The sequence below is a fragment of the Myripristis murdjan genome, chromosome 1, assembly GCF_902150065.1.
Source record: "Myripristis murdjan chromosome 1, fMyrMur1.1, whole genome shotgun sequence".
NCBI lineage: Eukaryota > Metazoa > Chordata > Actinopteri > Holocentriformes > Holocentridae > Myripristis > Myripristis murdjan.
In genome coordinates, this window is record NC_043980.1 from 15254237 (window position 1) to 15276972 (window position 22736).

Here is a 22736-nt window from a genome sequence, read left to right on the forward strand (position 1 = left end):
GACTAGCTAGCATCCATGGATTATATTGTATTGGAACTGTAACCACAGTAATGTATGCAGCAAGGATCCATAAACTACACTGCAGGAGAACTGCACCCAAAAGTTTTGTGCGTATTGGCAAAATCGCCAGTGTTTCCGAGCAGGATAAGCATTTTGTTTGCAGTAATGCAAGAAGTTAACACAATTTCAGTACAGGGTGTCACAAGTCAAGTTGACTGGAAATCAACACAATCCACTGAACGTCTTGACTGTGCAGTGATATGATTGGATTTGAAACGGTGGTCTACCACAGAATGCCAACAGTGAGTATTCAGCAAAGCCATGCAATAATCCAGTTTAGAGACTGTGTTCTCAATAGTGATGTTTAAAAGGATGTTCAGAGAAAAAAACACCCCCCTCTCTACGATGCATGATTTTCCATAAAATATGATTCTGTTTGTTCAAAAAGCTATTTCCCCCCCATAAAAATCTATCATATAATGTGACAGCTGTCTCCATCACCTTGACTGGACGGATACCAAACACTGGTACAGCGGCAGGCAGCCCATACAGCAGGAGCAGCGGCGATGACAGCCAAACCACACTGAATCGGCATTGAGATTTCATATTAGAGAGCGTGACTGAGCCTATTCTGTCTCGACAGGAGCCAGCCGTCAGAATCAGAGTTGATGAGGCGTAATAAAACAGACTGTAGCAGCATTAGCGAGACCAACAACGCATAGAGAGGCATGATAAAATAACCAGCGACGGTAATATTTTTAGGACGATGTTTTTGTAGGTTTCCATGACATTACATTAAAACGTGCTATGTATAACGTTTTAACATCAGTAAATAATCACCACCGCAACTGTGAAACATTAGTGTAATTACCGCACACAAAGGACCAGCACCAAGAAGACTGGCAGCCTCTACTAGCCTCTTCACACCATTTTACACCGTGTGCAGCTGGGTTGGATTTGGTGGGAAATCTGTTGTATTGCTTTACGTCACAAAGGGATATTGGTCTATGGCACAATGCAGGAACAAGGATACTCAGCTTAGCTTTTTTAATAGCAATATCTTGGTTGTAACAGACAGGTAGCAAAGGTTTATTCGGTTTATGTGGTTTTAATTTTGAGGAACGCTGTCATTAATACTAATATGTAGATATAGATATAGATATGGATATAGTGCATATGTATAATGTGTGTGTGTGTGTGTAGCACCTAGGTGATCTCTTTCTTTTCATTTGGATGCATTCCTGCAGTCCTTTCATGATATTAAAATCATTCCCCATGAGGACCATTTTAGTATGTGCCAAATTAATCAATGCATGTTAAACATTTCACCTTTCTCTCCATCCCTGCCAATTTACCTTTTCACCACACTCTGTCATCCTTGCCACCATCTCTCCCCAGCACCTTCTCGTTCTAATTAAATTAGCATTTTATTACTGCTCACTCCTGCCTGGGACTATATTTACCCAGTAGGGTAATTAAACCTGAATAACCTGGTCTGGCCAGATAGTAAAATAGCGTGTGGCTCTTGTGGAGGCACGAGAGGAGAGGAGAGAAGAGGAGAAGAGAAGAGAGGAGAGGAGAGGACAAGAGAGGACAGGAGAGGGAGGGAGGGATAGGAAAAAGAAGAGGGGAGGGTACATTAATGAGGTGACTGATGAGGCAAACACAGCAATGGAGAGATAGGGAGAAAAGGAAGGAAAAGAGGGTGGGAGAGGGAGAAAAAGATCAAAAGAAGAGGAAGGGAGGAGGAGGTGAAGGGTGAGGTAGTATAATGGAGGGTTTAATTCAATTACCTGTCTTGTTGATATCAAGCGGGGAGAGCAGGGGGATAGGGTGAGAAGAGAAATGAAGAGAAATGCTCTCCATGCTCAGATATGACAGCAGGAGTGCGGTATAAACACATTACACCAATAATCCAATAATGATCATTTGTATGATGATACATGATCCTCTCAGTATCTCAGGACATAGTTTATCAGCTTATTTATTTCCTGTTTAGACAGCCGCAGAGATTATTGAATATTAGGACTCACACGCTAGGGATAACTTACACCCCTTGTGCACATTGCATGTTGTTAAATTTAATAATTTTCCATACCCATTTCCTCTCCTTTATCTACATCTCTTACTCATGATTGGAGAGGATTTAATATATCAGAAAACCATCCATGCAGCGGGGTTTATTTACTCAGTCTATCTATGAAAAGATAGTGTATACTGTATACAGTGTGTTTGTGTGAATGAAAGCAAACTCCAACTGTAACAAACAAAGACCCACAATTTCAGTGTTTCAAATGCCATAACCCATCATAGATATACTTTTCAAGTTGTTGTTATCAGTATTTTACTTCTACCCCAAAGGTGTGCATGTGTGTGACACCCTCAAAAAACACATGAACTTAGCCGCATGAATAAATGTGTTGCTGAGGATGCTGACAGGGCCGTACAAACACCCAGCTGAGCCACAGAAATGCCTCCTGTCTTTGTGCTCATTGCGATAACTTTGAACTCACCCGGCGTGCATGAAAACGTAGCTGAGGTATCTCCAGGCCTGCGCCCGCAGCTGAGGGTGGTAAGGCAGGGGGCCCTTTAGGAAGGCCGGACTGGACACCTGGAGCACCCAGCGGTCCAGCTGGAACCCATAGTACATGAACACCGCTACCTAGGAGAGGACAGAGGCATTAATACATGGTGAGTGATATGAGGAAGAGCAAAGTTATTAAAGGGCCATACCGGTGATTTTGCATGTGTAGCCTAACATCTACAAAATGTATGTTTCACATTTCTGTTCATCTCTTCCTGAAACAAGCAGTCATATTTTAGAACTCCGCGATCACTTTTCCTACCTTTTATCCAGCCACTGGTTTGCATTAATTCCACTGAGATATGGAAATTAACTTCAACTTCAAACTTCAACATTAGTTTTCCTAAAAGCAGTGTGTTGTGTTGTTGTGTTTTGATGGCTTGAAATTATGCCAAGGGAAATTGTCTCTCCACTGGAGACAGTCCTCGGAGAAACGTTCATTTTACACAGCCAATTATCAGTTTTCTGGTTTATGAATCGCGATGAACGGCAGAGGCAGAACATTTTAAGGTGGGTGTTTCAATCAAAATTCAAATTTGAAAATTGTGGGATTTGATTATATTTTTCAAACTCTTACCCTGCATGATTTGCAGAATGGTTCGTTGCAACGTAAAACGTGGATAACTTGTAGAAAATGGTCCAAACATTCAAAATCACTGGTATGGTCCTTGAACGGCACTTCTTTTTGCAGAAGTGCCGATAAAAATATATTGTCACTGCGACTGGATGCACATTAAATGTTGTTTATAGTGTTTAGTTTTTTGGCTTGTCTTAGAGAATTATAGATCACATTACCTTGGCTGGAGGAAAGAGGGGAGCTGAAGTAAAATCAATAGGATCAACAAGCTTTCATGAAGAATTTTGAATTTAGTGATACTGTCTTGATTCTCTGAGTTGTCTAATTTCAAGGTGAAATTGGAGCGTAGCCAAATGAAAATATCTCACTCCACTGACGGATTATTCCATCTGTTTCAAGGAAAACAAATTCGAAGACGCAATATGACTTGATAAGATGGATCCTATTTATTTACTAATGTAACTAACTAATTCACTAATAGCTATTTCACCTCAGCAATAGTGATCGCCAGTATGAGCCAGGGCGGGGGGCAGTAGGTGTAGCTGTCAAAGTACCACTTGCGGTCGACCTCACGGGGCAGCGTCTCGTAGGCGACGTGGCGGACGAGCCTTTGAGACAGCCCCAAGCCCACCTCCTCCCTCAGGGCACAGCCTTTCAGCTGTCTGCCCCCCTGGAGAATGGCCCTCCGGAAACTGTTGGAGCGCTTGTTACTCATCTGGGAAGAAGGGGGAGAGGGGTAGAAAGGAAAGGTTCGGGAAAGGGGAAGAGGAAAGGGAGGGAGAGAGGTGAGGCGGGAGTGCGGGACGTACAACTTGATTAACGGCACATCAGTAGCGATGTTATTGTGAAGTAAGACTTTAAGACACTTTTCTGCAATTTCAACAAATGCTCAGTGTGTTACTACTGGAGTCTTAACATAGAAACACCCTGGATCCAGGCGCCACACACACACACACACACACAGAAACATACAATCCTCCTAATTCAAACAGTGACACGACCACACTGCCAGACCCCTCCCAACTCGCTGTGGCAACAGAATGCTTCCAACATCACCTAGCAACCACCGAGCCCTTTTTTCGTCGTGCAAAACACCAGCAGCTCACACTGTCCTTCTGTCTAAGCCTATACATAAGGATTTCATTTCTACAGCACTCATCGGTATCAGCTTAAAAAGATAAAAACTCACCTTTAGCCCGTCATTCACCGTCTTCCATGACTGAGGATCCGGTCTGTCAGAGTGTTATCATTTATTCAACCGAGGAGTCAAGTGACCTGCTATCTTTTCCAAAGCGCTGTAATTTGATTTGACTTGTGCTATCAATCATTTCTGCAAATGGATGTGTCACATTTTTTTAAATGGTGGGACACAAATTTTGAAACGCTCACACCCACATGCAGTGCGGAAACACACACACATTCGAAACCACACGTAGCGTGTGTGTCCACGAGAGGATTTGAGGAATGACTGTCCCTTGCTGAGCCTCATAGTTTTCAGGCCATTTTTCATTGGCTTCAATCAAAACACATATGTATACACACACAAACACACACCCACACACACACAGACATAGATAGATAGATAGATAGATAGATAGATAGATCAGTTTGTAAACAGTATTTTAGGAAAGTTCATTGGAATGTCCTTTGAAAATTTGAGGTTTTTCAAAATTTGCAGCCCACATTTGAAAATTTTGAGACCCACACTAGCAAAAATGATTTAAAGTCTTTTGAAAAGAGAGCAGATCATTTGACTCCTCAGCTGAAAAAAAAAAAAAAAAGTAACACTTTGACAGACTGGATCCTCAGTCATGGAAAGACAGCGAACACTACAAACACTTCAGAGCAACTTGCAATCTTGGTGACTAATGTTGATTATGTTTCACATTGTGGTTTAGTGCCAATAATCTATCTAGTCAAAACTAAACAAAATATTACTTCAGGTTGAAGGAAAGGATTTGACATCCAGTCCTAGCATCCTGTTATGCTGCACAGGATTCTCTATGATGATGCAACGATCCCTGTCCCAGTTCTCCCACACTCTCTCTTTCTTCCCGTCTCTCTCACCCTCATGCTCGCTACCATTCATGTCACACTCCATAACTCAACTCTGCTTTTGTGTTTTTGGCCTTGGCATTGTGGGAAACCAAAATGTGACTGTGAAGTGGGTTATACTTTGAGTCAATTTATGAGTAATTTTGTTTTCAGCAAAATAGACAAATCCAATATGGCATGGTGGCTATTAGCTATAAAAGTATAATGACTAAATGGTTGGATATAATTATGGGCAGAATTGCTGTTTGACACTGCCTTAAAATGCTGCCTGCATACTGTGACTGTAATGGATGTTGGTTCAAGCACAATCAACAGACTTATCAGAGCACACTCTCCAGTTTTCACTTTCCAAGTCTTATCTGCGAACAACTTCACTTGCAAACAGAAGTGCATATCTCCCACTTTTAATTGGTTTGGATTTGACTGAGCTGGAAAGATATGCGCAACAAAACAACACTAAAGAGGAGATAATGATAAGATGTAAAATCAAAATATCAATAAAAAGGCACCATAGGAACAGTTGGATGATGGTCCTTCTGGTGCTGTTTAATAAGACTCTCAGTGTCTCAGCAGGGATCGCTGTTTGGAGATAAACTTCAGAAAAAGGCAATTATTTCAGCCTTGATGTCAGACACAGAGAACTGTGGGAAAATGATTACGAGTTACCATGGCCACTTCCAGACCGCACACCAGAGAGAGTGGAAACCACACACACACACACACACGCACACACACACATAAACGTTCCTCTCCAGACCTCCCTGAGGCAGCTATGCTCCATAAAAACAGTTGACTCCTCACACGAAGTACGAGGAGTCAACTGACAATCGCTCTCCTCTCTTTTTTTTTTTTTTTTGGGAAAGACATAAAAGAAAGAGTGACGTATCTATTCACCCGCTGGCAACTGGGGAAGGGAGAGGAGAAGAGGAGAGGAGGTGAAGGGAACAGACTGGTGTGCGGCCAACAAGAGACAAAGAGACAATTTAAGTGTTTGATCCCTGAAAACACTTTCAGAGAGGGGCAAGTCGGGAGGGAGACAGACACACAGAGAGAGAGAGAGAGAGAGAGAGAGAGAGGGGGACAGATGGAAGAGAAGAAGAGGAAGGTGAAGAAGACTGTAAGCCTACACTATATTGCCAAAAGTATTCGCTCGGCTGCTTTCACACACATATGAACATGAGTGACATCCCATTCTTAAACCATAGGATTTAATATGATGTGGGCCCATCCTTTGCAGCTATAACAGCTTCAACTCTTCTAGGAAGGCTTTCCACAAGGTTTAGGAGTGTGTGCATGGGAATTTTTGACCATTCTTCCAGAAGTGCATTTGTGAGGTCAGACACTGATGTTGGACGAGAAGGCCTGGCTCTCAGTCTCCGCTCTAATTCATCCCAAAGGTGTTCTATCGGGTTGAGGTCAGGACTCTGTGCAGGCCAGTCAAGTTCTTCCACACCAAACTCGCTTATCCATGTCTTTATGGACCTTGCTTTGTGCACTGGTGCGCAGTCGTGTTGGAAGAGGAAGGGCCATCTCCAAACTGTTCCCACAAAGTTGGGAGCATGAAATTGTCCAAAATGTCTTTGTATGCTGAAGCATTAAGAGTTCCTTTCACTGGAACTAAGGGGCTGAGCCCAACGTCCGAAAAACAACCCCACACCATAATCCCCCCTCCACCAAACTTTACACTTGGCACAATGCAGTCAGACAAGTACCGTTCTCTTGGCAACCACCAAACCCAGACTCGTCCATCAGATTGCCAGACAGAGAAGCGTGACTCGTCACTGCAGAGAACGCGTCTCCACTGCTCTAGAGTCCAGTGGCGGTATGCTTTACACCACTGCATCCGATGCTTTGCATTGTGCTTGGTGATGTAAGGCTTGGATGCAGCTGCTCGGCCATGGAAACCCATTCCATGAAGCTCTCTACGCACTGCTCTTGAGCTAATCTGAAGATCACATGAAGTTTAAAGGTCTCAAGCTATTGACTCTGCAGAAAGTTGGCGTCCTCTGCGCACTATGCGTCTCAGCATCCGCTGACCCCGCTCTGTGATTTTATGTGGCCTACCACTCCGTGGCTGAGTTGCTGTCGTTCCCAATCGCTTCTACTTTGTTATAGTACCACTAACAGTTGATTGTGGAATATTTAGTAGCGAGGAAGTTTCACAACTGGACTTACTGCACAGGTGGCATCCTATTACATTACTATTACAGCACCATGCTGGAATTCACTGCGCTCCTGAGAGCGACCCATTCTTTCACAAATGTTTGTAGAAGTAGTCTGCATGCCTAGGTGCTTGATTTTATACACCTGTGGAAATGGAAGTGATTGGAACACCTGAATTCAATGATTTGGATAGATGAGCGAATACTTTTGGCAATATAGTGTATTTGACAGAGGCTGGAAAAAAAAGGCATGAGCAGAACCAAAACGCACAACATAAACCAAAGCATGACATACACATGCACAACCACCTATATTTATATTAAGTTGATCAGCCAGACACACTGGGGACTGCACCGGGGACAAACGACCAGTTGAACCCGTCTGTGGACATTTTGGGAGGACATAAACCTATTACCGAAATAGCCTCTTTGCTGAATCCGTGGCAGAGTCTCGGTGTGAGGAACAGAAGAGCAGGGGGAAAAAAAACACACGAGAGAAGGGCAGAAGGAGTGGTGGGAAAAGACTGTAAGTTTATGCAAAGACTGAAAGCTAAAGAGCGAGAGAGGAAACAGGGAGGAAGGGGTAAAGAGAGGGAGGGCGCGTGAGCCGCGACTTGAGCGCTGACTGTGAAGGAGCAGTGAGCAGGCAATTACTGACAATCACACTGACAGGCAGAGTTATGGAAGGGCTGTGGTGCGAGAGAAGCATGGTGTTGCAAATAAACCCCTCGCAGTCTGTCTCTGTCTGTCCTGGCCTCCTCCTCTCCCTCTTATCTCTTTCCCTCCCTCGTTCCTTCCATCCCTCCCTCCCTCTCTTTATTGCTCTCTGTGTTTAGCCTCTGTTGTTCCTGCCTCATTGAATGCATGAGCTATGAGGGGGGGGCAGCAGGACAATAGCAGCTAAGAAAATGTGCATTTAGACACACACACACACATGCACACATGCATATTCCCCATTCCTCACTGTCCCACTTCCATTACCACACCCTGACCCACACCCTGTCACATGATACAGATAGACAGATAGGAAACCAATAGCAACAAGCCCTTTGACATTTTTCCAAGCATCCCACAGGCCCATTCCTAGCCCACTGTATTAGACAATAGACTAGAGAGGGATGGACACTCTCTTTCTCTGTAACACACACACACACTCGCACACACAGACACAGACACATTCACAGACAACAATGAATTTCTTCAGATGCATGTCCACCATCACCCCCCCACCCCCCACCCCCTCCAGTTATTGTTTACCACACAATTGATCCCACTCCACGATGCCTCTTCACTGTCCCGGTTCAGGAGTTCAAGCTCCCATGAGGCCCAGTGAAACGGTGAAAAAAAAGGGAAAATCGGGAAAGATATGAGGCAGCGAGTACAACTGGAGATGCTTGAGTGAAACGTCGGACGTTCAGCGGCACGCAGCAGTTTGAAGGTGAAACTGAAAGTGGGGCAAGGTGAGCGCTAAGGGGGGAATTTATCACTAGACCATGAGCCGCTCGCTATTAAGAAGACTCTCCGTTTTGCAGGAGAGGTGCTCTTGGAATATGGCTTTTGGGACCGGATGTAAAAATGTTAAAAGTTTGATTCATAGGACAAAAGGCTTGGCGTAGATACTAGCAAGAGATTTTTCAGTGGAACAGCAAAAAAAAGTACAAAAGGACAAACGATCTGAATATAAAAATAAAAGCAGCCATGAACAGCTCCAGCCCGAGTATCTACTTCTGAATCAGAGCAGAATGACTGCAGGTAAGCAAAGTGAGTCAGGTTCATAGTTAGAAAAGTATGTAAGTCAAGTAAGCAGCCTAAGTAAAAGTGAGTAAGTAAGTAGCCTAAGTTAATAAAGCAAGTAAGTAACTTAAGTAAATAAAGTGAGCAAGTGAAGTAAGTCAAGTAAACTACAGACAGCAAGCACATAACACAATTAACAGGAGAAGGTTTCATGCTTAATTATGAAAAGAAGTACTGTCAGTAGCTCACCTAAAAAAAAATAAATAAATAAATAACAAAAACATTTTTTTAGAACACACACACACAGACACATACAAATTACCCAAAAAGCAGACTAAATTAACTTCAAACTAAGTGTCAGCGTTTGAAGTTAATTAAATTTGTAAATTGGTGGGTCTGTATTTAAGGTCTGTGTGTGTTTGACTTGCTACATTTTTAGTTTGAGTTTGTGGGATTACCACGATACAGTGTTGACTGTAAGGCAGAGCTGCCTTACAGGCTGTGAGAACAGGACGAGGGTTAGGAGGTGCTGCCTTCCAGACAAGGTTCGGGGTGAAAAAGTAAGATTTTATTACTAAACCAGAATTAACCAACTAGACTTCAGGATCATACCAAACCTAATCCTGCATTCCAGCCAGGTTTTTAGAAAAAATAACTTGACTGTGCAGTGATTGCAACTGAATTGTCCAATACGATGTTCTTTATGTGCAAAAAAAAGCAGAGTTCAAGAATTGAGTTGGCACATGCCCCCTTAGTTTGAATGGGCATGAGACCACTGTTAAAATGAAATGTAAAATTATTACACACAGCCTAATTTTTAATAAATGTTGTCTACTGCTCAACCAGTGACATTTCCAGGAATATGTCAGTCCACTCAAGAAGATTAAAACACTGCTGCTATGAATATAAGTTGGTGGAAATTTGAAGCACAAGCACAGCCATTATCATTCAGCTACCTGACTGCCTCTGCCTTAAGAAGAAAAAATAAAGGCGGCTTCACATTATGACAAAGGCCAGGGTGTATGATAACTACCGTCCATCCATATTAAGGCAAATTTCAAACTAGTGCAAAAAGATAAAAGACAAAATTCTGAGATTTTGCATATGTCACCAAGACAACATAGTTTTTACACAGAGTGGTCAGAAATGTGGTTAAAATGTGCTCTTTTTCCATTCAATGCTTTCCATTAGGGCAAAATTCAAATACTTCTGAAAAATTCAGCATTTTAGGTAGAATTCTTAAATTTGGCCTTATCTCTTTGGAGACAGCAGTTTGTATTTATTTATTTGTTTCACAGGAAGATTGGACAGCAAAGCTGGTCGGATCTGGCACAGTTATCAGATTTAAGCGTCTCACCAGATTGACAAAGTCCTGGTAGCAGATCTTTCCATCTGCGTTGCCGTCGGCGAGGGCCAGCAGGACCTCGAGCTTGTGTGGGTCGAGCTCGGAGCCGTGAGTCGCCAGCAAGTCCCTGAACCGCTCCGTACTGATGAAGCCCGAACTCTCTGGGTCATACTGCAGATGAACACACACACACACACACACAGACCAAAATGATCAGGACTGAATCAAATCAGTTCCACAGGAAGAATGTAGTAGTAGTAACTGGAATGATACATCAGAACTGAATACAGTGGACACAAAAACATCCCTACTTGAGGACAACTGAACATGACCCATGGTAGTTTACAGGCACAACACGCATGCAGCACATTGGCATAAGCACCAGTTACAAATAAAAAAAAAAATATTTATGAGGTCAGTGTCTCACAGTGCATAATTTTCTCTGCAGCTAAACATCAAAAGCCAAAGAAACCATCAGCAGCATTTTAGTCATAGTTTGAGCTACTTCTGAACAAATCATAATTGCTCCAAAGAGGAGCCCAACTGTTGAGGCGAGGCAGTAACTTTTAACAGCTTTGAATTGCACTTTGAAATGACAGCATTGGCCACAGGCAACCACAGGCTATTTTTTTGTTATTCATAACATAACTGAGGAAGAGAAAAGGCTTTCAAATGTATTTGGAAAAAAAAAAAACAGAGTTATTCAAATAGTTGAGATATTCAAAAAGCAGATTTCAAAAGACCTTCAGAGCAAAACCAACATATTTAGTGATTACTTGACACTTGTGAGTGTTTTTTTCTCTTACTATACCACCTCTGACATCTTCACGTTTCAAGTTTCAAGTCTCAGTCCCACGCACTCTTTTCTTTCTTTTACACTCAACAGCTCAAGATCAAAACAAAAGTGGCAATTTAGACAGACTGACAGTGTGCAAGTTATCACTTCAGAGAACAAATGGCCTCAGTGGATGACAGCTCAGAGGAAGCTATATATATATATATACAGTACAATATATAGACATTTTTTTGTATTTAGTGCCTGACAACTCAATCAAAGAGAGCACCACAAGACACTTGAAAAGGGATACACTGTATAAATGGGTATACAGTTATTATAGCCATATCCTTAATTCTAATAGGACTACCAGTAATTCCACCTTGAATACTATGAGCTGAGTCTCTCTGATGTCTAAAATAGACAGAACAGAGACGGCTGCATCTGTGTTTGACTAGTTATCTGTTCAACTGAGGATGAACTGGCCTGGAATGCGGCATTCCGGGACTTGGATTGGATGTTTGATTTGAATGTCAGGTTGTTTATGAATACAGTCAGAGGACAGCTGCTGCCTCTCTGTCTCCCGGTGCCTGTGCGTGTGTACATGATGTGTGTGTGTGTGTGTGTGTGTGTATAATATATATATATATATATATATATATAGTGTGTGTGTGTGTGTGTGTGTGTGTGTGTGTGTGTGTGTGTGTGTCAGGGCATGTGCATGAGTGTGTCCACACTTGTGTGTATTTGGGCAAGCACACACATTTCTGTAAATATGATGCATTCATGCATAAAGATGTGACATTCAAACAAAATGAGCAGAGCACCCAATTCCAACACCCCTGAACTGGAAATAGTGCGCATGTACACAAATACTGTGAGAGTATGTGTGTGTGTGTGTGTGTGTGTGTGTGTGTGTGTGTGTGTGTGTGTGTGTGTGTGTGCGTGTGTGTGTGAGTGTGCATGTGTGTTTGCCATATGCCAGTGTTGGCAGACGCTGAGTAAAGCCAGGCTGGCAGCAGGTGCACTGTGCTCTACCAAATGACAACAGGGAGAAGAGGTTGTGGCTCTCATGCCACCATCATGTTGTTTTTCCCAGAGTTACTTAACAGTGATGATGCAGTTTTTCCCCTCTAGCTCCAGTTGTCGGTGCCAGTGTGATCACTGAGATCCGATCTTTTAAGGATCAGTTTTCAAGGGGTCACATCACTGTATGTGTGCTGTTGGCCTGAAAATGGCATTTATGCACCTCTTGTGTCTGCATTCACTGAAAAGAAAAAGGGAAGAGGTATTCAATGCTGTCTTGCTTCCATAATTCAACATATTTCCAGAACAAAAGAAGAGGTGGGATGTAGCATAAAGATGAACTTGTCGGCAGGTCGGACATAAGAAAGCGACTTAGAAAAACTGGATGCTAATCTTTATTCTGTTGTCGAATACAATAGAGTACAACACACTACAACCCTCTGTGTTCACTGTTAGAGCAGGAAGCAGCAGAGGACGGAGGAATATTCTTCCTTGGCATGAGTCCAGAGGTCAAAAAATGCATGAGTGCACCCTGTGCTTTTGTGTAACTTTCAAAGTTGTGAAGTGGTCATTTATACGAAGGGAGACGCAGAGTGTGGGATGCTTCATGAATCTGTGATGGTGTTGTTGGTTGGAATTTTTGATGTAGTAAACACTAAAAATAAGCCATTTTGCAAGCAGTAAATGTAAAGAGATTAATTTATTGTTTGATGGGAATGTGCTATGTCGTGGGGAAATATCATCAGTTTGACTTTAAATCTGTCTCCATTACATTTCCTGCTTTATATTGACTTTCATGGGTACTTTGGTTGCATTGTGTCTAGACTATGCAGAATTCCTGTCACAATGAGAATCTGAGCACTCATAGTGGTTGGAAGATCAATTTGCAGTGTGAGTAAAAATCCTACATTTGTGCATGACCAATTACTTAGCCTCTTGCACTTTTTCTCCCATTTTGTGCATCAGTGTCACATACATATTGCATATCTACTGGTTGCAACTACTGAAGCAACATTATGCATATATTGAGTGATGCCATTATTTTATGTCTGCAGCATGACATCAAATAGAAAATACCTAGACGTCTTGTGCATAATTTTATACACATTTTCAAAGGTTATATTTTGTGTCTTTGGAAACATTTGAATCTCCACTAGAATTTAAACTAAATTTCTGTGGGTTTGAACAAAGCTTGTCTGTGCAACAATGACAAGTCTACCCATGGCACTGCAGAGTTGCAGCGGTTAATGCATCCCTGTGTTTGTACATCAAAAGTTGCATTGTGATCACAAACCATAGCCAAAGTATACAAAGCATACAAATACAATAATGAAAATAGGCCTGACAGTATACCATCTATCACAATGGCATCCAACAGAAGAGGAGGAAGAAGAGGATGCCGCAGAAAAAAATAATAATATCGCCATTGAATTTCTACGGGAAAATATTGTAATAAATACTGGAAAATGGTAATGGCTTTAGATTTGTCCAGCTATGACGGCGTCAACTAAATCTTACTGAACTAAACTTCACATGGATAGAATTTAAACATCTACACTATGCAGCAAAGAGAGTCCAACATGCACACAACATGTAGTGCTGTCCTCTTTAAGTGCACGCACAAAACGCTTTACACACAAACAAACACACACTCTTGCAAACACATGCCTTGACACGTAAAAGTCCAAAAATGTCCTACTGTAAACAGCGAACCAACCTTCTCTTGCAGTAAATGAGCCAGTTTCTGTCGAGGACATTTTGTCATGATGAAATAACGCCAGCCAAATCTAGTTCCACTGCTCAGAGTGTGTATGTGTGTGTGAGAGAGACAATGCGTGCGAGCATGTGTGTTTATCCTGCCCGGTCACATTGTCTGTCCCAGACTTGTGCAGGGTTATTTCCAACCAGGACGAAAGGATTACAGTCCAATCCAAGACCCCTGCTACCCCCCTCCAGCTCATACACACACACACAAACACCCCTAAACCCCCAGTCAGCCCTCTCTCACACTCACCCCACATGCCCCACCCCACCCAAACCCCCATCCACCCTACATTCAGCCCCCTTTCCTTGACTCTCTCACTTTCTCCCTTTCTTCCAGTCTTACATTCTCACTCTCTCAGGCAAGCACTCCAGCTCCCTTGGGAAAACAAACACAAACCTGCGTGAATGAATTTCCCCCGCTGTCTATTTCGCTGTCACTGTCGAACACAAGTTGTCATAGATTTACTCTCTCTGCCAACATGCTATGCGGCACGTAAGACTCACACCACACACATGCAAACATCCCCCTGCTGCAGTTTGCAACACCAGGCTTCATAGTTGAGTGAGCACTCTCTGCAGTCAACAGGCTAGCTGGCAGGGTTGACTGCGGAGGAACCCACACTCAACAATGGGCCCCTAACGGCAATTTCATGCAAGGTTTACCCAATCCCTTTACTCCAATTAGAGACCATTTCCTCCAAACTCGCAGAGAGGCTCATGCAGGGAAGGACACGATATGATACGGGAACCTCTACCCCCTCCTCACAAGATCCATCTGAGACTCCTCCAGTGTTCTGCAGGAACTACAGATTTCTAATAAATCATATTTCCAGGAATTGAGAAAAAACTTGATGACTTGTATCAACTTCCTCAGTCTGCCTTGATATGTTGTCTACAGTTTCCAATTCACTGTAAAAGGCTTCACTTGGTCACACCACTATGAAACATTTCCTACATGTGGGAGACAATGTGAGCCACAAGTTAGATACAGGGGGGAAAAAAAAGCCAAGATTGAAAATACTAGATTCTTGCAGTGAAATACAGTTTGCATTAGTCACACTGACTGCATGCAGTATACATGGATCAGGTGAAAATTTGGCTTAATTCAGACCTTGCACAGTGGTAATTATTTAACTTTGGCGCGTGTGAGCATTCACCAGACTGTGAATTTGATTCAGCTGTTATGCCAGGATGTTTTCATTTCATGTTCTCGTCAACAGTTTTGGCCATAAGGCTTGTTTTAGGAACAACAAAAGCAGTGTGATACAAATCCCTCAGATTAAAATATGCATATCTACCACACTCCTTCATTTGACCATTAAGAGTATTAGCAGCCCAGCTAAAACAAGGGCGTGTAATATTTATGCATGCACGCATGCACGCACGCATGCATGCACGCACGCACCCACACACACATAAACACACACACACACACACACACACACACACACACACACACACACAGACTAATCCAGCTGCAGACATAATACCACATAACAAAGGCAACGTAAAAGCTTTCGTTTCGTGGGCTTCTCCAGAGCCTGATGTCAGTGCTGAGGAGAAAAACAGCAAGAGGGAGGGAGGGCAAAAGAAAGAGAGAGTCTGTAACTGAGGGTGGGTGGATGGCGGTGGGGGTGGTGGGGGGGTGAAGCAGATTGGGCACAATGCAAGGCTCTGCGTCTTTAGCCTCATTTTCATAAAGCTGCATATTAAGAAGCTGGAGTTCAGCAAGTAGTCAAGCCAACAACACACACACAGTGCGCCTGGAGAAATGAAATAACCCCGGCAACCATAAAATATATAAAAGGCCACAGTGAAAAATACTCTCTCTCAAAGCAAAGTAAAATATGATCAGACTTTATGGAGCCTTTTAAAAAGGTAAGAGAGCAGGATAAACTATTCTGACCATTTAAACTATTTCATCCAAAATATAGTTTTTGTGATGCTGGCAGAATTCTCCGAGCTTTTATTTATTTTGTGCTGAACCTTTCAAACTGGCTTCTTTTTCTTGCTCCTCTCCCTCTCGATTGAGAGCAGTGGTCAAGAGAAAGTTATAAGTCTAGGTTTGCCACTGACATCCTCCATTTATCTTACCCATTGTGTCCTATCAAATAGTTCAACTAAAGCGGAAAAGGGGCATCTGAGGGTCATCCGGGAGTTCATTTAAGGCTATAACAAGCCAATGAGATGTTTTCCTAGGTCACTCCCACCCATCAAATCATTTAGAATTAAGACAAAAAGAAGGCTGGGCAGGAGGTCATGCAAGACTGTTTGATCAACACAACTACTTAGTCTCAGCCTTAGTTCACCTCTGGGAAAGTCACTGACCTTTGACATTGGACCCAGACAAGCACAGGTCACTAACTGTCCAGGGGCTCTGAGCTGACGATGAGCATTTCTCTGGAACAGTAACCACGGGCTTAGGGGAAGAAGGCAGCGTGAATGGAGAGAAACCCGAGATAATTGGGAGAAGACAGCTCACAACTCTATCCTATCTTGAGCTCCTCACATTAAACTGGTGGCAAATCTCAAATCCTCTTACCTCTACCTACATAACGCACGCAGAATAACCTGTCATGTAATGACTAAAGAGAGCGTGTAGTGCATGCTGAAAGAGATAAAAAACAAAGAGTGCAGCATAATAACCCGATATTTGTGTGCAGGTGCAATGTGTACAGCCAAAAAGAGTCATACAGAGGCCTTGTGCTTGAGGGCAGGCAGTTTTCAGGAATTCCACTGTTACTGTGATTTTGATCCCGATCGGATTTGGAAGAAACAAGAATGAAAAAGTGTACTTACATTCCACAATTTCCAGCACCAAAAAAAAAAAACAAAAAAAAAACACTCTAATCTATCCAATGTGTTATTCATGATGTAAATATCAGCTATCAAATAAATCATTTGACATGGTGTTCTGGTGGCTTGCTCAGCTAAAGGCTGGGTCACCCTACATGATTTTAAAGATTATTTTAAAACCAACTGAGTAATCCTGACTATTGGATCTGTGACACAAAGGCCTTTCCAACATCTCAAGAGTTGTTGGAGTTGAACAGCAATAGCCAACAATAGCTAATGGGAGATTAGCTCAGGGCAGAAGAAAAAGAGAACGAGCCAGTAGAAAATTTGCTTTGAACATTAACTTCTACCCCCTTGATCAATCCAAATGAACATACAATTGCAAATTAAAGATGCAATGCAAAACTGTAGGCTGATTGAGGTGAGGACAAATTACAATAAACTGAAAAAAAATCTTGAAAAAAGGACATAATTTATCAGCAATGAGAACCACGTTAACTCAACCATCACATTTCACGCTTATTCATTGTTTTTTGACAGTGGCATCTCAATGGTCTCGGCAATTTTGCATAGTGCACCTTTAAGTGAAAGAAGTCTCATAGGAAATTCTTCATCAATATGAACGTTGTAATTAATTAATAATCTCCCACTTGCTATTGTTGATTATTGCTGCTCAGTTCCAGCATCTTTTGAGACGTGGGGAAGGCCCTCGATCCACGGGTCCAAAAGTCAGGACTATACAGTCGGGCTTAACCTCTTCACTGTTGGTCTCATTGGTGGTTTTGTCACGGCTCCATGGCTGAGCTTTGTACAGACCCAAAGAAATTTATTTTAAATTCTAGTGGAAATCCCAAGGTTTCCAAAGACACTAAATATGTGCCGCTAAATTACATGAAAATGCACAAGACATCTTGATATTTTCTATTTGATGTAATGATGCGGCCATAAAACAGTGGGATCTTGAGGTTTGAATAAGCGCGCATATAAGCGGGATGTATCTTGATTGAAGTGTAGCCAGTAGATGCAATATATATGTGACATTGTTGTAAAGTATGGAAAACATTAAGTTGTTCCAGGTGAAATTTAAGGGGAAATCAGAGTTGAAGCAGGTAAAATCATCTTAAAATCATCCAGTGTGACTTTAGCCTTTGTATGCTGACAGGTCATTATGCCAAATTATATATTATATGTTTTTGAAAGACAAAAATGAGTTGTTTTCATGTATATGCAGAGCTGTGTGTTAAAAAGTGTTTAGTCTCAGCTGCCTTCTGTGGGCAAAATTTGGACAGTCCTATAATCTGACCAACCTAGGTCAGACCATAAGGTGGTACCTCAATCCAGCGTTTCATCTGAAAAGTCGAGTGTGCACCGCAGTTGTGCACCTCAGAGAACAGAAAACAGATCAGTAGCTGTATCGCTGACGGTAAAGCTGTGTCTAAAACACGTTGTATCAGCAGAAAGTGGAACCGAAAACCTCTGGCGCTTCGAACGCAGTGCTCGCCGGCAAAGCAGGATAACAACATCATCAAGGTTTTCAGACAGGGTGAGCACCCTCGCAGCTCCGTGACATAAAGCACATACCATGTAATTACAAAATCATAGCTCTGAAGGGAGATGATGGCCTTTGTATCTTGCAATCGCCCCTTTCACTCTCCAGTCACTCCAATCACTCTCCACTGTCTTCACGGTAATAAAGCAGAAATGCCATGAAACAGACTGACAGGAGAGGAAATTGGAGTGGTAGTCCACATGAAGTCATCTTATTTCACACTGGCAAATAATACTATCATCCAGGTTCATGCAGTAACAGCCATGAAGCAGTCATTCAGCACTGTAACATGCGTGACCTGTGTGATGGGGGTGCAGTAAAGTGCAGGATAGCGGCAGGTGGGGCTTTCTCCCGATTTTTATTGTCACTCTCCACTATCTGTTACTTATTTGACAAAAAATGTTGTGAAAAGAATCTTCAAAAACCTTTCAGAAGTTGCAGAAAAAGACCTAAAATCCTTTACTTAGGTAGCAGTATTGTGATGGAAAAATACTCCAAAAAAAGTCCTACATTCAAGAAGCGTAAAACTATTTATACATTATTAGTAGAGGTATTTGAGTACTCATTCTTTATGTGGTAAACTATTGATGCATTAACATATAAAAAGTCTTTTAATGTAGTTTTAACTGCTCCATATACAGTTGGCTAGTTTTAACAAACTTATTTTATGTTTTGCAGGTGAAACCTTATCCTTCAAAGTGACAAGGAGCTATGACCGTCAGACAAATGTAGTGCAGTAAAAGCATGAAGTCTCATAAATGGAAATGCAATGCGTCAAAAATGTATAAATTCTCCACCTCTGCTTTTCAGAAAGGTGACCATTTTCATTTTAGCTGTGGAGGAGTGCAGCTCCCAACGAGCACACCAGCGTCTAGACCCATCTAGGTCATGGATTCCTTTTTGTCCCACAACACCACTTTTTTTTTTTTTTTTTTTTTACATCGTTCTGCCTTGAACACAAGCAAAAATATGTTGCTGTCGTTCAAGGCAGAGCACATGAAGCGAAAAAAGGGGGACTCAATGAACAGAATGTATCTCTGCTCCCTGGTGTTGCAGTAACGCTTCCAAATGTCACATTGGTTAATGCCAATATCATACAGGCTAATGCAGGGATAGGCATGACACGATTGGTCAACACGCATGACGGAACTGACTATGGATGCAATAACATGCGTGACCTAAACAGCAGGACCTCTAGTAGCCCTGAAGTTATGGCTCTGATGATAGTGGAGAGGACAAAGGACCGCAATAAAGCCGCTTTTCCACCACATGGTAAGGCTCAACTCGACTCGACTCGACTCAGTTTTAGGACTGGGTACTTTTCTGGCTTTCATTTTCCACTGCAGATAGTACCCTCTCAGTGCAGCTTGTAGTCATAGCAACACTTCGTGAAACTGCTGTGACGCCATCTTCAACGTAACACACTCAGAAACAACAGAGTATATCGAAGAAAAAGTGTTCTTGATTCTTGGTGTGTGGCGGTTTGTCACAGCAAGGAGACACATTTTGTTTCCCAAGAGGCTGAAAGCAGCAAGACAAAAGACAGCTGAAAAAAAAAAAAAAAAACATGAGAAAATCCTACATTAGAGATCAGACGCGCAATTATGATGCAGCGATGCAAGGACAAAATGACACAGGAATGAGTCTAGTGACGATTCTCTCTGACCAATCAGTGGTCTGTAGTGTTTTCACGACACCTTTTCGTACTGACTCAGCTCGCTTGGACCCTTGGTGGAAGTGATAAAGTACCAGGTACTATCCTAACCGTACTAACTTCTGCCTAATGGAAACAGAGTTGAGCAATACCATACACTGAAAAAGTAGCTTATGAGCCCCACTATGTAGTACTTTTGGTGTGTGTGTGTGTGTGTGCGCGCATGCATGCATATATATAGATGGCTGTGAGGAGAGACTGACATACAAATAACTGCATAATCCAAGATAAATGAAGCTTTTGGCAACATTGTTTAATATCAACAAGCATCAGGGAAGAGCACAGGCAGCTATAGTGAAGGATTTGTCTCTGTCTCTATGCAAATAAATACATTTGCTGTATTATTTAGTAGTTTATCACTATATACAGAGTACATTTGTTTGCTATTAGTGTTGCTCAAAGCTAAATTGTTGTCTGGAAAAGGAACAGCCCACAGAGACTCAGCATGCAGTAGGAAAATAACAGGGCTCTGCTCTTCTCAAATGTATACTGTGTGCTGTGTCACGTTTTTGCATACTGCCACATTGCTTTAGGTATTGCACATGATAATATGTTGTTCGACTACTATATATTTGCCCTATTATTATTATTTCTATATTTTAACTTAATTACTGGCGTGGCAAAAGCCAGTCAGCACACACTCTGTCCAGCTGTGTAATTTCATACAACCCCCCCACCTGGACCCAGTCAGACAGTCTGCACTAGCAAGTTGTTGCTATTGTAAGGGCTATGCGGTAAAAACAGCCTCTACCTGCTCTGTCTGCTGACTCAGAGACAAAAGAACCTGCCTATTAGGACATCCAGTGTATGATTTATATTCTACAACACATCAAACCTTTTTTATTACATCTCCCTGTTATTACACAATACTGTGCTGCACATATTGTCAGTGTCCTACAAAAGCCTTGCATCTCCGAATGTCACCGTTTGAAGAGCAGAGAAGAACTGGTGTTTTCAAGCAGTTGGTCCTCGGGTTATGAAACAACTTGCAGTGAAAATAAAAAAAAAAGACTTTAAAATATCAAGGCTTTGCAGAGACACTGTCTACATCCTGGTTTGGACTGTTGAACAATCCAAACAGCTGTACCGTCTCCCTGATGAGCAACAATAACGTTTTTAATATAGAATACTACTCTATTATACGTACCATTAGTAGCAATATATGCTGACATTGAGGAGAAATGGTATAACGTATGAATGTGAATGTAAGTGCAATGACCGCACCAGTATATTTTCTCATGGGTCTTGTTGCTCAGAGGATGACACAGAAAAAGTGATCACAGTTAGTAAATATCCCCCGCTCACTTCGGATTTCCACTCTGCTTCATTAGCTGCATCTTTCAAGACAGAAGCTAATTACCAGACTGCTGTGCTGCAGCATTTACAGAGTGTAATACCACGATACAGCGACACAACCACACATCCATCACAGTGTTTACATATGGCCTGATTCCTAAAACTACATAGCCAGACTCAAAATTAATTAACAAACCTGTTGAGATAAAAAAAAAAAGAGGTATGAATGAGTTAACAGATCTTCACATGGCAAAAGCATAAGAGCACGGCTCTAGTAGCCTTGACAACAGATGTTTTTTTTTTTCATTCGTTTCTTAAGTTAAGCTTATTCAGTGATTCAATTAAATTCATATACTTTTTTAAATTACAGGACTAAATCATCAGGAATAGCAGCACTATGTTCAGGACGTTTTTCCCATCGCAGTCTATGTTGTTCCTAGTTATTTCTTAGTTGAAATGTGCTGCTGTGGTCCAACCTAGACCAGCATGACACAGACATGGAAGCTGCCCTGCAAAGTAAAAGTGTATCTCACACACACAGAGGATATGTGTATGAGCACTAGCAGGCAATTAAGGGCGAGCTCATTAGGTAACAAATCAACACTGATTCATGAAGAGCCATGACGCCTACGTAGTTTAACATGCTGCTGAGTCAGAAGAGTCAGCTCTCTTTCACTTGCGCACACACACACACACACACACACACACACACACACACACACACACACACGCACATGTGTTCATATCCTGGCTATAATCTTGACTGAAGTTAATTAGACTTCTGTAATACAGCGGTTGACCTATGGAGAGCCAGGCCACAACGCATTACAAACAAGAGCCAACAGGCAGCTTCAGCAGGAGCATCTGCAAGACCATGCTCATTAGTCCCTTGATCAATGAGGCCTAATCTTCATTTATCGATCAGAAGGGCCTAATCTTAATCTTCATTATCAATAAAGACCAATGTGGGGCTAGTTGAGAATCGCTTGTTCTCATTTTCTCTCATACAAACACGCACATGCACACACGCACAGACACAGATACACAGAATTACACTTGTAGATGGTTGTCTAAATATAGTCTCGGAAAGTGATCACTGGCTATTTTTCCAATTATTGAGGATATGTGGATGTCACGATCAAGCAGCAAAACAGACTGCATACATATGCAGACACATACACGAGTTAAGTCAGACACACACACACACACACACACACACACATTTTCTTAGCTTCCTGCTGGTTCTTGAACACAAAGCCCGAGTGTTCCCTTGACATGGACCAATTAGCAGCTCTAATAAAAAGCCAGCCTCGTTAGAGAGGGAGAAGCTCGTTAGTCTCTCTGCTAATTACCCTGGAG

At 42.1% G+C, this 22736-nt stretch overlaps 1 protein-coding gene across 2 annotated transcripts in view; it reads right to left on the bottom strand.

The window, feature by feature from the left end:
* The window catches only part of rhbdl3 (rhomboid, veinlet-like 3 (Drosophila)), a 69835-nt gene that overhangs the window by 20605 nt on the left and 26494 nt on the right, over positions 1-22736 (bottom strand). For both annotated transcript variants that reach the window (XM_030057864.1, XM_030057819.1), the window contains 3 exons: positions 10470-10628; positions 3652-3876; positions 2514-2662 (listed from right to left, as the gene is read on the bottom strand). In XM_030057864.1, the coding sequence (XP_029913724.1) occupies positions 2514-2662; positions 3652-3876; positions 10470-10628 (533 nt within the window). The remainder of the gene's footprint in view (positions 1-2513; positions 2663-3651; positions 3877-10469; positions 10629-22736) is intronic.